General features: G+C 46.0%; 1 protein-coding gene across 1 annotated transcript; it reads left to right on the top strand.

Moving 5' to 3' along the window:
- Positions 1-5,066: 5,066 nt before the first annotated feature.
- Positions 5,067-14,917, top strand: SLC25A27 (solute carrier family 25 member 27; the record flags this gene model as incomplete). Its single annotated transcript, XM_082306583.1, has 9 exons — positions 5,067-5,169; positions 6,465-6,656; positions 7,421-7,505; positions 9,405-9,527; positions 10,282-10,394; positions 12,139-12,223; positions 12,926-13,018; positions 13,367-13,469; positions 14,846-14,917. 9 exons carry the CDS (start codon positions 5,067-5,069, stop codon positions 14,915-14,917), a joined length of 969 nt encoding a protein of 322 aa, XP_082162709.1.
- Positions 14,918-15,018: the final 101 nt, after the last annotated feature.

The following is a 15,018-nucleotide window of genomic DNA, read 5'->3' as shown; positions in this document are numbered from 1 at the left end:
CCATGGAGACAAGATGTCAAAGCACCAAGCAGCCCAAGGGACAAGCCCTTGTTTTGGAAAAGGCAGAGCCAATTCTCCTCTGCTCTGGGACGAGGACCAACTCCACCGCTTGCAAAACTTAGATGTTGCTGTGACAAATCCTTGAACTTTGCACCAGCTGCTGGAAGGCTACCCAAGCAGCCAGGGACGCAGCCAGGGACACTGTGGCAAAGCAGTGCGTCGCTTTCTTCAGATAAAAAAAATTATTTTTTGGCAATATGAAGATTACAAAGCAGAGAGGCTGTGATTTGCAGGCACTGAGCTTTCAGCAAGGCAGATGGCAAGAAACTTCTGCAGGCATCACCTGAAATAGTAAGCCTTATGAAAGGTATCTCTCACCTGCCTGAGATCATCTCATTAAAGGCTAGATGTGTGTCCAGTGTCTGAGGAGCAGAGAAAGGCTTCGGAGGTTGAACTGACAATTCAAAACCTGCTGGTGGCCCCTGTGGTATCACTACAATGTCAGAAGCCAAGATTTCAGAGAGGTCAGATTGGTTTCTTTGTGTGTGTGGAAGTGGCACACCAAAATTATGTACAGAATTAATTAAGTATAAAAAAACCTAGGAAGTGCTCTCACAGCCTATCCCCACACACCCCCAGCAAGTCTGAAGACAACACAAAACCAGGAGGAGTGGCTGATAGACCAGATGAGTGTGCTGCCATTCAGAGGAACCTCAACAGGCTGGAGAAATGGGCAAACAGCGAGTTATCGCAGAATCCTAGAATCCCAGGTTGGAAGGGACCTCAAGGATCATCTGGTCCAGCCTTTCTTGGCAAAAAAGTGACGTCATGAAGTTCAGCAAAGGGAAATGCCAAGTCCTGCCCCTGGGTAGGAACAACCCCATGTACCAGTACAGGCTGGGGGCCACCTGAGTGGAAAGCAGCTTTGCAGAGCTGGGGGTCCCGGTGAACACCACGTTGAACACGAGTCAGAAATGCGCATTTGCACTCGCTAGCACCCTGGGCTGCATTAGCAAGAGCGTTGCCAGCAGGACAAGGGAGGTGATCCTCCCCCTCTGCTCAGCGCTGGAGAGATCCATTCGGAGCGCTGGGTCCAGTTCTAGGCTTCCCACTGCAAGAGAGACATGGACAGACTGGAGTGAGCCCAGTGAAGTGCCAAAAAGTTCACAAAGGGGCTGGAGCATTTGTCATTTGAGGAGAGGCTGAGAGAGCTGGGACTGTTCAGCCTGGAGAAGAGAAGGCTCAGGGGGATCTTTTCAGTGTGTACGTACACCTGAAGGGAGGGTGCAAAGAGGACGGAGCCAGGCTCTTTTCGGTGGTGCACAGTGAAAGGGCAAGAGGCAGTGGGCACAAACAAATACAGAAAATTCCACTTAAACTTATTTTTTTTTTTTTTATCATGATGGTGGTCAGACACTGGAACAGGTTGCCCAGAGAGGCTGGGGAGTCCTGGGAGACATTCAAAACCCAGCTGGACACAGTCCTGAGAGCCTGCTCTCGGCGACCCTGGCTTTGAGCAGGGTGTTGGACTAGCCAGTCTCCAGGTCCCCTCCAACCTCAACTGGGGTTTTTTTGTGATTTTGTCTTCTTTTGCTCTGGCTCTTTGTCCAAATCCCTTCTTCTGCTCAGTCCCAGGACCTGATCCTCAGGCCCAGACTCCTTGGTTGAACAAGCCCTGCTCAGCATTTCTAGCTCTTCATCTGTTTGTTCCATAGACAAGCAGCCAGCTCTACATCACATCTCACACTTCTCCCTTTTCTCAAATATTACCTTCACACATGCATCTCCTCTTTAATCAGTCTCAGCCTTTCTGGCTCTGCCCCCAAAACCGTTTCCCCATGTCCTTCCTCCTGAGCCCTACTTAGTTCTGTCCCATTCTCTTTGTATCTGTGCTCCCAAATCTCACCAGCATAAAACCACGCTGGTGCCTGAGTAAGAGATAGACCTGGACCGTGCTCGAACTTGTCCTTACGTATATTTTTATGATATTTCAATAGTTACTAACCCAGATGCCTTATCCACTTACCAGCCTTATGTATTTTACTAGGAGAAGGATATAGTTCATCGCTACTATATTTTGTAACGCCGTACCATGGGAACACCACACCGTTTGTATGATGTACAATTTGTGCACCGTTTTGCATGAACATGATTATTCCATCGAAAGTGCATTGTACAAATACAGTTTAACTCCCTTCCTATCGGAAATAGGTGCACAGACAAGAACCTTTGTACCTGTGCAGACAGGCAGTACAGTAAAAGTAGCACAGCAGAAATACACGATAGTAGGAGGTTAAAAGTTGTGAAAAACAGATCTATGGCCTTCATTAAACAGGCACGCTGAAATACATTGGGGTGTTACCTACGTCGGTCATAGGTGCAGAAGAACAAGCCCAAATGTGTCCACTGTGACAAGCAGGATGTGGATCTCCGTTTCGCAAACTGTCTGGAAGAAACAGACAAATCACTTTTAACGCTGGTATTACTACACTTCTGTGTTTAGCTATCACAGCTCTTTGTGTGTTTATTTTCTGGTTTTATTTTATCCATTAAATTCTTTCTTTTCCTACAAAGGGGTAAAGTGATAAGAGAGCGAAAGGCCTTGTAACATTGGAGTATATTTTCATTATACGCGCAGCCTGAGTAGTCAGTTTAAGGTGATCTGTGTATACAGGTAAGACAAGCCCTCAGCCCTCTGTGAAGACATTCATTACAGGCTTTTGTGTTTGTTTTGGACTTTTGTTTTTGTTTAGCTTCTGCTTCTGGGGCACGATTTGGTGAGGGACATGAGACTGAAAGGCACTGTTGTGAGGAGGACACAACCAGTACGATGGTGTGATAGTCACTAACAAGCTTTCCTCAGACTAGGTCCTAGTCCTGGGCAGATAATAGTTAATGTTGTCTTCCCAATGTAAACTAAGGCAGTCAGCACTGATGGAAGCAGGTGAGAGGAGCGGGGCAGCCTGGCTGCCTTTCTGCAGCAGCATACTGCCCTCCCAGACCCTGCTGCTGCGTCTCCATCGCATCTGAAGTCCATGCTCCCACCCTGCCTATGCAGCCTTTGATCAAACTGTCATTGGCTTTGGACAGAAACCAGAAAATGCTGTCTCACTGAGAACTGAAATAAATAACTAGGAAGGGTCCTCTCTGCTGGAGCTGTCTCCCTCAGGATTTGGGGATATATAAACTCCAGCTGTTGATGGACCTCCATGAGCACTGGCCCTTCTCTGCTCCACAAATCAGAGCTGTCCACGCAAGCGTCTGCCTCCAGGTCAGGCTCACTTCAAAGATCCTGTGGGAAGAGAAAATTCTTCCTCACCGCCAACCCCAAAGCAGTCTGGTTTAAAAAAGAACTTATTTCCTCAGACTAAAAATGACCATGGAGAGCTGCTCTCTCCATAGGATGCCCCAATGTTATGGGGTTTATTTTAAAGAGGGATCTAGTTGTTGGTTTCCGTCTCCTAAAGCATGGTTACAGAGAAGACAGAATGAGACTGTCCCCAGAGGTGTACATCTAAGGGATGAGAGGCACCGGGCATAAGATGCAACGTGGGAAATTCTGACTGAATATAAGGAAAAAATGTTCACAAAGTGGTTAAGCACCGGAGCAGGCTGTGGTTGTGAAAACCCCATCCACCTAAGTGACCCAAACAAGACCCTGGGCAACCTGATGTATGTCTGAAGCTGTCCCTGCTCTGAGCAGAGGATTGTACCAGATGACCTCTAGAGGTCCTCTCCAACCTAAATTATGAAACGATGATATAGAGGCTGATACATAACGGCACAAGCTGACCCAAGCCCAGAGAATAGCTACAGAGGGAGGCACAAAAATGCTAAGAGCAGATTGCACAAACTGCCTAGAACAGGGCTCTGAACCACTCACACCCTCAGTGCTGCCACGCACGTTTGCATTAAATTGCATTATGCCTTCTTCCCATTTTCGTCAGGGTTTTGTCAGTAGTTTGTTTTATCACTGCATGAATTCTAATAAATTCTAACCCAAAGAAGGATCCAATTTAATACCTATTACTGGTGACTGATGAGATAAATTCATCTGCCTTTAGCTGAATATTTCACCTGCAACGCTCCCTTCATTTGTCTGAATCGTTGTGACCAGGACTGCACACCAAAATGTTAGGCAGTCAGACAGGGGTGTGGGGAGGTGTTCTGGGATAGGTTTCTGTGACCTAAAAAATCCTCAGATCCTCAGCATGAGGATTAGTGATTAATGGCTAATGATTAACTTAGCGATTCAGCTGAGCCTTAATGATAAATGAAAAGCTTCTTTTGAACAGCGCGTGCCTTACTCTTTTCTTCATGATGAGAACCTAAATATGCCTACATTAATTTAAGAGAAATTAGGACTGGCACACAATTAACAGGGCTTCAGCATTCAGCTAGCAAAAGCTTTTAAACTTTTTGCATACCGGGCTTTGGGCAGAGATCGGCTTCTGTCTTCCCAGGTTTGCGTGCCCCTTGCTCAAACTGCAGTGCTCTGTGCTTAATCCCCAGCAGACGTGAATTGCTACAAGCACTCCAGCACTCCAGCTCGGCATGTGGCTGTTGCTAACGCAGCTTTCATTAAACCAGGATCTGGATCGATTCATCCATCCCGGATGCCTGTGCAGCTGTTTGACACGGGGACGCAGTCTGGGGTTCCCGAGGCACTGCTGTCAATGCCAACACCCCATAAAGCAAACAGACCCCACACACGTTCTCATAATCTTGAGGTCTCATTAATAATATTTTTTTTTAATGTAGATAATGGGCAAAATTGTGCGTGTGACTGTACCTGTACCGCCGGTTTCCTGGCAGAGGGTAGCGTTGGTGACAGACTACATTTCCCAGGAGCCTGTTGCACAGGAGCCTCTTGTGTCACTGCATAAGGACCTCGCAGCGCTGCAGGAGGCACTTGGGCTGCTGCAGTTCCTGGTGCTGGCGCTCGAGAAACATGACCTTCAGCAATTTGTCTCCTCAGCGACCCAGAACAGAGCTGAGATAGGGTCTGCTTTTATTCCAGACCCTTGCAGGGCGGCTGGTTAGCCTTGTTTCATGTTAGACGCTAGATGTCACCTGCGGAAGAAGAGAAGAGCTTACCTCTTCCAGAGAGATGGCCCCGAGCCAGCAAATTCGCTCTGTCAGCCTGTGCAGCGGCTGTGGCAGAACTAGGTACAACTCACTGTGATTTTCTGAGAGGCGAGGGGGTCAAAATTTACTTACGGAGGGCAGGGGGAACTTCAGTCCCCGGACACCTCATTCCTCGGTGTTCGCTCCGGCTTTTCTGCTCCTGCAAATCTGTTCGTTCCACTCTGCTCATCGTGACTTTTCAATAATTTAAGCCTTGCAAGTGTTTTATGCCACCTGGATGTGGCTGGAGGGAGGGGTTTTTCAGGTTGAAATCTTTGCCTCTGAGACCGAAGGGCTGCAGTCATTAACACAGAGCAGTTCTGCCTAATTTAGGCTTTGCGCTTGCTGGGTTTCTGGAAGAAGACTAAAGAGGCAAGACGATCGGTTGCCTAAGTTAGTAGCAAGGGGCTGACTTCTACAGGAATTTGCTTTTCATAGTTAATACAGATTAATAAAAAAAAAAATGGAATCTTATGTTTCTGGTTATAGTGGAGATGTTTGTAAAAATGGAGTATAGTGAACTGCTTGCTGAAATGCGGGAAAGCAGCACCCTGGCATCTGCGCAGCACTACTTTGTGATCAGTAACTTATTTGGAATATTTCTTAGGATATTCTATGTAATTTCTATAAGCTCTTACAGGCAAATCTGTTGCATTGCTCTAATGATTTGTAACTTCTCAATCTTTGCTAATCTTTAAACATGAATACCAAACTTAATGCACAAATAGACTGTAAATCTGACATCAAGTTGGACCGCTTTCCCTGGCCACCAGTTATTCAGTGAGAGAAATAACAGGCTAAACATGTTTTGTGTCTGCATCAGAACAGCAGCATGTTTTAGGGTGGTTCGTAGGATAGGTGCTCACCTGCGTGTGTGTCTGCAATACGATGGCCACTGTGGGGTTATTCCTGACTGTAACGTGTGCTGCCACTATGCTGGGCAGAATTGGAGAGGCCACATGTTCGATAAGAGATTTGACTCATCTGTATTCAGGGGGAGTAACTGGAACAGGATTTTTAATCCACAGTCTCTCGAAAAGTACTCGTATTGCATAACAAATCTGCAGAAAGAAATAAGGGAGAAAGACTTGGTGTTTGACAGGAATGGATTTTGGTTACTCACGCCCAGAGCCACTTTTAACAGATCTGGACATGAATCTCCTGTTCTCCACGAATCGCCTGCACCCCGCTTGGGTACGGTCCCTGCTGCCTGCTGGTGCTTGCACGGCCCCCTTGGCCGCCTGGCAGCGGGGATTGCGGTGCAGGTGTTACCAGCGTGGTAGGTCTCCCCGCAGCTGCACCCGTAGTCACGTTTGTTCCCTGCTCTTTCTCTTCAGTGACATTTCCCCTGGATCTCACGAAAACTCGACTGCAGGTCCAAGGTGAAGCTGCTGTTCATCGCAATGGAGCTGCCGCCAGCCAGGCGGTCCCTTACCGCGGCATGCTGCGCACCGCGGCTGGCATCGTGCAAGAGGAGGGCTTACTAAAGCTCTGGCAAGGAGCCACGCCGGCCGTCTACCGCCACATAGGTGATTATCTGCTCATGATCCGACAAGTTTGGTTCCTGCCTTCTGTGGCCAACAGCCTTTTGGAGTGAGCTTGCCATATCTTGTTGTACTTTAAATATATCTGTGAGGACTTCTTCAGCTTACCCCGCAATCCCGCTTTGAAATATATGGGATGCTGGTTCAATCCCTTCTCTTCCCTCTCTTGTCCATTCCTTCACAGCCTTATTCTGGCTTCTGGGAAAACAAAATATAATTTCCCTGGGGTCTTTGCAGGAAGGTCTTCAGCGCAAGAAAGCACTCAGAGTCCTCAGAACAATAAATATCTTTTATTTGAGGGAAGTGGGGATGGGCTGGGAAAAAAAGATAAGGTTGCAAGCGCTAGGATGAAGAAATGCATTAGTGGTTTGGTCACAGGTAACAGCCTTCTGTGTTTTACTTGGAAATATGGTGACAGCGACAAACCTCAAAAGCACTTGTGGGAGGTTTTGTGCTTGGCACCAGCTGAGAGGGAAGCAATGCGGTCGCATCTCCTTAGCGTGTGGGCATAAGCCGTGCTGCCTCCTGGCAGACGTATCGCTCAGCCAGAGAGATTCTCTGGTGCTAAAAAGTTCTGGCCCTGACATTCCTACCAGGCCGCCCCCTTGCTTTCCCCGTTTCCCAGCAGTGACCAGCTGACCCAGGCAAGCTCCGGAGTGTTTTACAACCAATCTCTTGACCTCTCTATCACAGTGTGACCTCCAGAAATGGCAGACCCAAGAATCATCTCCTGCTTTTGTTTTCCACAGTGTACTCTGGCGTTCGGATGGTTGCGTACGAACATATCCGTGACTCCGTGCTTGGCAGGTCTGAGGATAAAAGCTTTCCTTTCTGGTAATGTTGCATATTTATGCTTTTGCCTGTTTCGGGTTTGTCCTTACTGTAGGAGTCCTGCAGCCCTAAAAGCTGTCTTTTCCTCGCAGCTCGCCGACCCTAAAAAGGGTAAATATAAAGTAGGGGTGTAAGCACTGATACGGACTTTCTGATTTTAGTTTCAGGGCAGTATTTTTTCATTCAGCTGGGAACAGGACTAAGAAATATTGAAATAAGTTTCTCAGAGGCTTAATTAGGACCATGATTACTCTAATAAGGATACTCTACTAAAGAGATGGAGAAACATGATAAACCGCATCGATAGGAGCAGCTGTCCTGGGCTGGCAGGAATCAGCCTGGATGAGAGTGGAGGCAGGGCAGCTTTACCGTGACTCAAGGTCTGCGATGTGGTGGCAGCTCTTTTATTTCTGCATGGGCCGGGGGATGTTCGGACGTGCAGGTGAGTCGTGGCTGACTGTACAGCTGCATGTGACGGCTGTTGGAGAAGCTGTGAACTATTGCACAAACCCAACACCCGCATCAGTAACCGTGACTAATCCTACAGCTGCCTGGGTAATGCAAACCAGAGGTTCAGCTGAGCCAAGCTGGACTTGCAGCTCGTGCCCCACTCGGCTTCGAGGTCACCCAAGAGCTCGATTAGCTCCACACGGGGTGAGGACACATTTCCAAAGGTATGATGGACACCTCAAATGTCCTCTGGAGCTTTGCAGAAAAGAAGTGAGGGGTGGTACATCTCAGATTTCGGGCTGCTGGAGGGATGGGTCCCGTTACGTGTTGTCCAGCAGCAGTATGGCATCGCTTTGCTGTTTTGCTGCTTGCCGTACTGTCTGGGTAAGAAATTATTATGCCATTGGATTATTAACGGGGAGCATAAGAACAGGCAGGTTTGCTGATTCTGGTGGTGTATTTTAGCCTAAGAGATGGAACTTTCCTGGCTACTGAAGAGGCAGATTGTGAAGGAAAAGACACTATTTTGTCCCTGTGTGTATGGCAGATGTCAACCTCAGCTAAATCTGGGCATCCTTCCTGAGGAGGCAAATGATCCTTATGAACAGCAAAGCCAAAGTCTTTGTTTTGCAAGTTCAATTCAGCAGCAGTTAAATCTCACTCGATCCCTTTTTTGACAATGCAAGCAGTATACAGCCATAGAATTGACTCTTTGCCCGTGGGGAATGAAGCAGATTTTTCCGTAAGTTTTGCAAAATTTGGTAATTTCTAACTGTCAAATCCTTATTGTTAAAATGTCAGTCATGTACTTTTATAATCATATACAATATCATATCCAATCAAGTATTTTACTCCAAAATCAAATCTTTGGTCCAAAATGTAACTGTTTTTAGGATGGGATTTATAAAATCTAATACAAAATACTTGTCATGCCTGATGCCACAGGAAGGGGGAACTAGGGATAATACCGAAATTTCTGGTTCTACTAAAATAAGTAGAACCAGAAAATTAACACAACTCCTCTAGTAGAAATTGGAGATAAAGTTTTATATATCAGCAAGCGGTTCAGAGTTTCAGATTGGCATTCAGTTATTATAATATATGGAGCACCATCCCTTACTTGTGTACCTTGCCATCCTGCCTTTAAACCCTAAGTGAGGAGCATAATGTAACCTGGAGAGGAAGCAGAGCATCTTGGTGATGTATAACAACTTGGGTTTTTTTCCCCAGATAATTTTTAAACCTTTCTTAAAATTGACAGAAGTATTATTGACTACCTTAATTACCTGCAGTCGCCACAATTATTACCTTAACTTTGGCTGGTAATGTAAGGAATAACCATTTACACTTGTTTCACCTGGGTTGTGCTGCTCAACTCCTCAGCTCGAGCACTGTCATTTGTGAAGATTTTCAGCGTAGTCTGGAGCACGTTTTTTTTTCCCTGTTCGGCAGGAAAGCTGTAGTTGGAGGCATGTCTGCGGGTGCCATCGGACAGTTTTTCGCCAGCCCAACTGATCTGGTGAAGGTGCAGATGCAGATGGAAGGAAAAAGGAAGTTGGAAGGAAAGCCGTTACGGTTGGTTCCTCTTGAAGCTGGCAGGTTTTTTCCTGTTCATGATTACTCTTTGGCTGAGGGTGTGGTTGTCTGTTTTCTGCTACCTCCTCTTCCCAGCTGCTTGGAGCCCCTTCAGGGGAAGAGCAGTGCCTGGGGAGGCACACGATGGCTCTGGGCAGTGGAGAGGGTGGGGGCAATATAAATTATTCCATTTATACTCACCTTCCTTATTCTGATATATGGGTCCCAGAGCCCACAAACCCTCACCCATCCTACATGTGCAGCATGTCCATGCCAGCGCTCTGCAGTGGGGAGAGAAGGATGCTTTCTGAAGAAGGGAATCTGGAAGAAAGGATGGGGGAAATGGCTTGTGCAGGGTGCACAGGCGCAGGGAAGGGCTGGGTCGCCTGCAGACAGCAGGGCTCGAGACCCTCCTGCAGATACCAGGACACACTGCCCTTTGCATCCGAAACCGCTGGCATCCTTTGGTGTCTCGTACATTTAGTATTGCAACCCAGCTGTGGGACCAAAGGGTCGTCTGTCATTAGTGACCAGACTGCTGCTTACCAGGGCAACCAGTATGTTTGGTAAAATATTGCAGCGTGAAAGTCAAAGATGGATCCAAAAATGGATGAAAAAATGGATCCGGAGGGCCAGATCCTCGCAGGTATACATTGCCTTTCCTATGTGAGGACCTGGCGCAGCAAAGTGCTGGAATATGCAAAGATTTCGCCATAGCTGGGCTCTCCACTTACTAGTTGCATATTGATTTCAGATTTCGAGGAGTGCACCATGCATTTATGAAGATCCTGTCCGAAGGAGGAATACGGGGGCTTTGGGCTGGATGGGTGCCAAATGTCCAGAGAGCTGCTCTGGTGAACATGGGAGGTAAATTTCCTAACTTGGTCTGCAGCGCTTAAGGCTGCATCCTAACTTTAAGGAGAGTTCAGTTGCTCCCCTGGTCTTCGTCTCTTGGTTATCTACACTGGGGACCTGTTTGAAGTGCACTGCAGGTGACTTCTGCCTTGAGCGTTTTGTTCCTGTGGAAATCAAGTTCCTTAAAAATAACAGTTGATGCCTCAGCCTGAGGAATGCTGGGGGGAGTCCCACAGCCAGCAGAGCAAGGACCTCGCCAGCCATGACCCAGCTCCCTGGTGCCCAAGCAAGGTGAGCAGGGCAGAGCCAGCGAAGGCAGATGGGTTCCACCAAGATCCAGATCCTCAGGAAAGCGTGTGGTGGTGAGGCAGGTCTGAGGCCAAGCCAGGAAGCTGAGCCAGCATCAGGTCTGGTGAGGGTCCCCAGGGTCAGACACGGCTCAGCAACCGCCAGCAGGCCCATGGTGATAAGAAAGGTCCAAGGTCAAGCTACGGAGATGGTCCATGGGTCAGTGTCCAGATCAACGAGGTCCACAGCCCAGGCATGGTGTGATGGAGCTGCAGACAGGTACCCCGACAGTGTAGTTCAGTCAGGGACTGAGGGTTGTAAGGTGAAGTGGCTGCCTGAGTGCTCACCTGATCCAAGAAGCGCTCACTCCTTCCACATATAGATAGAGCTTTCCTCAGCCTCTCCAAAACTGCTAGGATACGTTGGATGGTCTTTGCTCTCCTTCCCGAGGTTGTGTTTATAAAGTAAGGGGGGAGATGTCTTTGGGACTGCAAGACACTGCCTGTGGGTGCCCACCATAAACACTTGCTCTGCACTTGGTGGCAGACATTATAGCGTTGCCTTGACAATTTTTTATTTCGCATGCTTAAATTTCTTTGGCACGACAGCTACTAATTTCTATGTCATTCAGCGCAGGGATATGTTAGCAGCATGACCAAAAAATATTTTTGAAGATAGAAAATCAGAGGTGGTGTAAGCTTACACCTTGCCAGGCAGCGGTAAAGGAATCACTGGATGGATAATGTTTGCAGCAAGAGCTGTTAAATGAGGGCTACAGAATGACTAAGAACTAACCATTGACTATTACCTCAATACACAAGGTTAATGTGCAGTCTCAGCATGTAAACTTAAACAAGCAAACTCTTTTACAAGTGGGAAAAGATCTCCGCTGGGTACGTTTGGGCTGTAAAGCACTACAAAGTGCTGGAAGGGTCATCCTGGTTAGTAGGCTGGGCTCTTAAGTTTTAAGGTCAGGACATTGGAAATGTCTGCTGTTAACTTTCATATCACTGTCTTTCATTTAGATGCCCAGATGCTATAACTCATGCCTGCTTTCAGCAGAACATGATATAACTTTCATGATGTCATCTACTTTTTTGTCTAATATTTCTAGCATCTTTATAATGCTTGCATAGAGGTGGGAGAGGTAGAACTGTCCTTATTGTGATGTTTCTGCGTTTGGTTAATGAGTTAATTTTGCAGAATTTTCCATTTGGGATCCATTTTATCATTTGTAGGGTAAATCAGAGAAGACGGTAGTGGAAGGGAGCATGTGCGCCCATGTCTAATGACAGGACCTAGGTGCCACAGCTGCCATCAGAAACTGGGGGCAGTGCCAGCTGTGCCGATGGGAGGAGCTGCACTGGAAATTTAGGTCTTGCCAAGCCTCCATCCTATGTCAGTAATGAACAGCGCAGATGCCATTTACTTCTGACAAGGCTGTTTTTTCTCTTTACCTTCTTTACAGATCTGACCACTTACGACTCGGTGAAACACTTTTTGCTTCTGAACACACCGCTTGTGGACAACAGTTTGACTCACAGTGTTGCCAGGTGCCGTATTCCCCAGTTACCCCTTTTCCGCTGCGGAGCATTTCCAGCCTCGCTGTCTTGATCTGCCTCTCTGTGCCAGCAGAAGCCCCTATTCTTTGGTCATGATACTGCTGATAAAATGCACCTTTATAACTACCTTTTTTTTTTTTTTTTTGCCTGAGACATCTTTGTACAAAAGACACAAGACAAAGGATGCAACCATTGTACAAAACTGCCCTCACTAGAAGTGCCTTGCTGATGCATTTAAACACTTCACACATCTGTGAGAGCACAGGAATTTTCACTTTTCTAGAACTGCTACTATTTTATCTAACCTAGTTTTAATTTTAGCAAACCATAAGAATAAGCAATATAAACTTTGCAGAACAATTTCTTTCACTCCCTTCAATTATGAAGAAATCCACTTTATACAAACAAGATCATAAAATGCCTATTGTGGGTCCTTTATCCCTGCCTCACAGAGAGTGAGGGACCCTGCACACAGAGGTGAGGGAAGCTGGCGCTGGGAGGACATCTGAGCAAGAGCAATACTAGCAAGTCTCCTCCCAAATCAAGTTTTTGTTAAGTTATGAGGTATTACTCATGATTTTATGGTAACTGTTTTAATATATTATATTATATATTATTAGAACTGGAATCATAATGCTTAAATTGTCATGATAAATCTTAGTTTCTTCTTTAAGTATCTGCTGCTGTTGACAGTTGCTGTTCTGGCCTGGTAGCTGCTGTTCTGGGAACTCCTGCTGACGTGGTCAAAACCAGGATAATGAACCAGCCGAGAGATAAGCAGGGAAGGTACAGACACTCCAGAGACTGACTTTTCAGCAGAAAATTGAAACCCTGAGTCTCACTGATTTCACTAGGAGTGAAGTGCTAATTCCCTAATTTGCTCTTCATCTTTCTGATGATCATTTTATTGTTTTAGTTTTGCATGTCCAGGGGGGTTTGTTGTGATGGCCACCTAAGCATACCCAGTTACTTAGTGGATTTCAGTTCTGATGAGACTCCAGTGAACTTACAAAACAGCTCTTGCTTGTACAAATTTATCAGATACAGATTATTTTTCGGGGGGGGGGGGGGGGGATTTTTTTCAAATGCGTATTTCTAATCCTAACAGTATTTGTTCTCCTTGCACATTGCCAGAGGTATGCTGTATAAGTCTTCCATGGACTGCTTGATTCAAACCGTACAGGGTGAAGGGTTTATGTCTCTATACAAAGGCTTTATACCAACCTGGATGCGAATGGTAAGTGCCTTTTAATTCTCTTTACAAGACAGTTGGACAATGTGGCATTAAAACGTGGAGTTCTTTCTGTGTCAACACTTTTCCAAAACTATTTGGGTCTCTTGATTTATTTACTTGCAGTTAGCATAGTTGAATGTAGCGGATGACACAACTGCATGCAGTGTCACTTTCCCCACGTCGCCTCTTGCATCTCTTTAATTTGGAAAATGCTGTCCTGCCTAATTGCTAGTGATTTTCCTTGCTTTTTTTACAATTTCAGGCTCCCTCCTTTCTCCCTTCCTAAACTCTCTTTTGTTTCCTTCTTGCTCCCAGCCCTGAGCTCCCTTTGCATCCCTCTTACTTTCATTCCTCCTCTCCTGAACCCAGAAGTGCTTTATTACTCTTCCATCCCAGATCTCACTTTCGCCCCTCTTGTATTCAGGCTGGCGGCTTTCTCCTGCATACTGCTGGGCCGTTAAAGCTACATCTGTACAATTAAGCCAAGCAGCAGCTGGAGCCTGGGAACTGGAACTTGGCTGTCTATACCGTTATTTTGGGCAAGGGACAATTCCCAATAGAAAATTTACATGTGACCACCTTTTTTTTTTTTTTTTTAAGTCTATAAGAATTTAACAGTATGGCTACGTCTAGACTCTGCCAGCTGGCTACAAGGTCTTGACACTGTTTAACTTACCAGACTGAGCACTAAGATCAAAGGCAAAAGCCTCCCTTCTCTAATTTAAGTGAGCACCACAGCCTCTGGTAAGAGCAATTATAGGAAGGTTCTGCTCAGTTGCTCAGTTTGCGTGTCCCTCAGCGGGAGCACATTCAGTATTGATGGGGTCTTTGCGACTTTACTACTAAGCTAAAAATTTCCATGGAGCATAGGCCAACTTAGATTTCCCAAAGGCTTGTAATTTTGGGAATGTTTAGTGGATATTTCAGAGGAGCAGGAAAAGGTGTTTCCTAGGCACAAGGCAGCCTTTTGGCAAACACCAATCTATTGCCAAAAAAAAAAAAGTAGAGCGTCTCAACTAAATGGGTGCAGGATATAAATTTTATGCAAGGAGAACCGTGTAATTTTCTGATTAAGGTTCTAGAACAAGTAAACCCTTTAAAAATTTTTTTAAAAAGCATTCAGACTGAAGTAGTCCCCAAGTATGAAACATTTCAGGTCAAACATTTATGAGTTGGCAAGCTGAAAAAAAAAGTTTTAGGTGTCTTGTGAAGAACTGGGTAGCCCTACCCATACGCAACACTACAATTTTTGTATGAAAGACATAATACGAGACTGACCTTAAGAATATGATTTTTAAGAGGAGATAGTTTAATCTAATGGGTTTATTTATTGGGTCACTTCTGTTTTAAGCCTCTAACTTCAGTGTTTGATTCCACAGGCTCCCTGGTCACTGGTATTCTGGCTTACATATGAACAAATCAGAAGGATCTGTGGAGTTAGTTCTTTTTAAAATCGTGAAACCACTTCAATATTCACAAAACAAAGAAGAATCGGAAAGCTGAATTCTCATTCCACAAGGCATCCTGACTCCACAGGGAACTAATTAATTTA

Source organism: Platalea leucorodia (assembly GCF_965183815.1).
Source record: "Platalea leucorodia genome assembly, chromosome: 3".
Taxonomy (NCBI): Eukaryota; Metazoa; Chordata; class Aves; order Pelecaniformes; family Threskiornithidae; genus Platalea; species Platalea leucorodia.
Note: the sequence above shows the minus strand (reverse complement) of the source record. Positions and strands in the feature narration are given on the sequence as shown.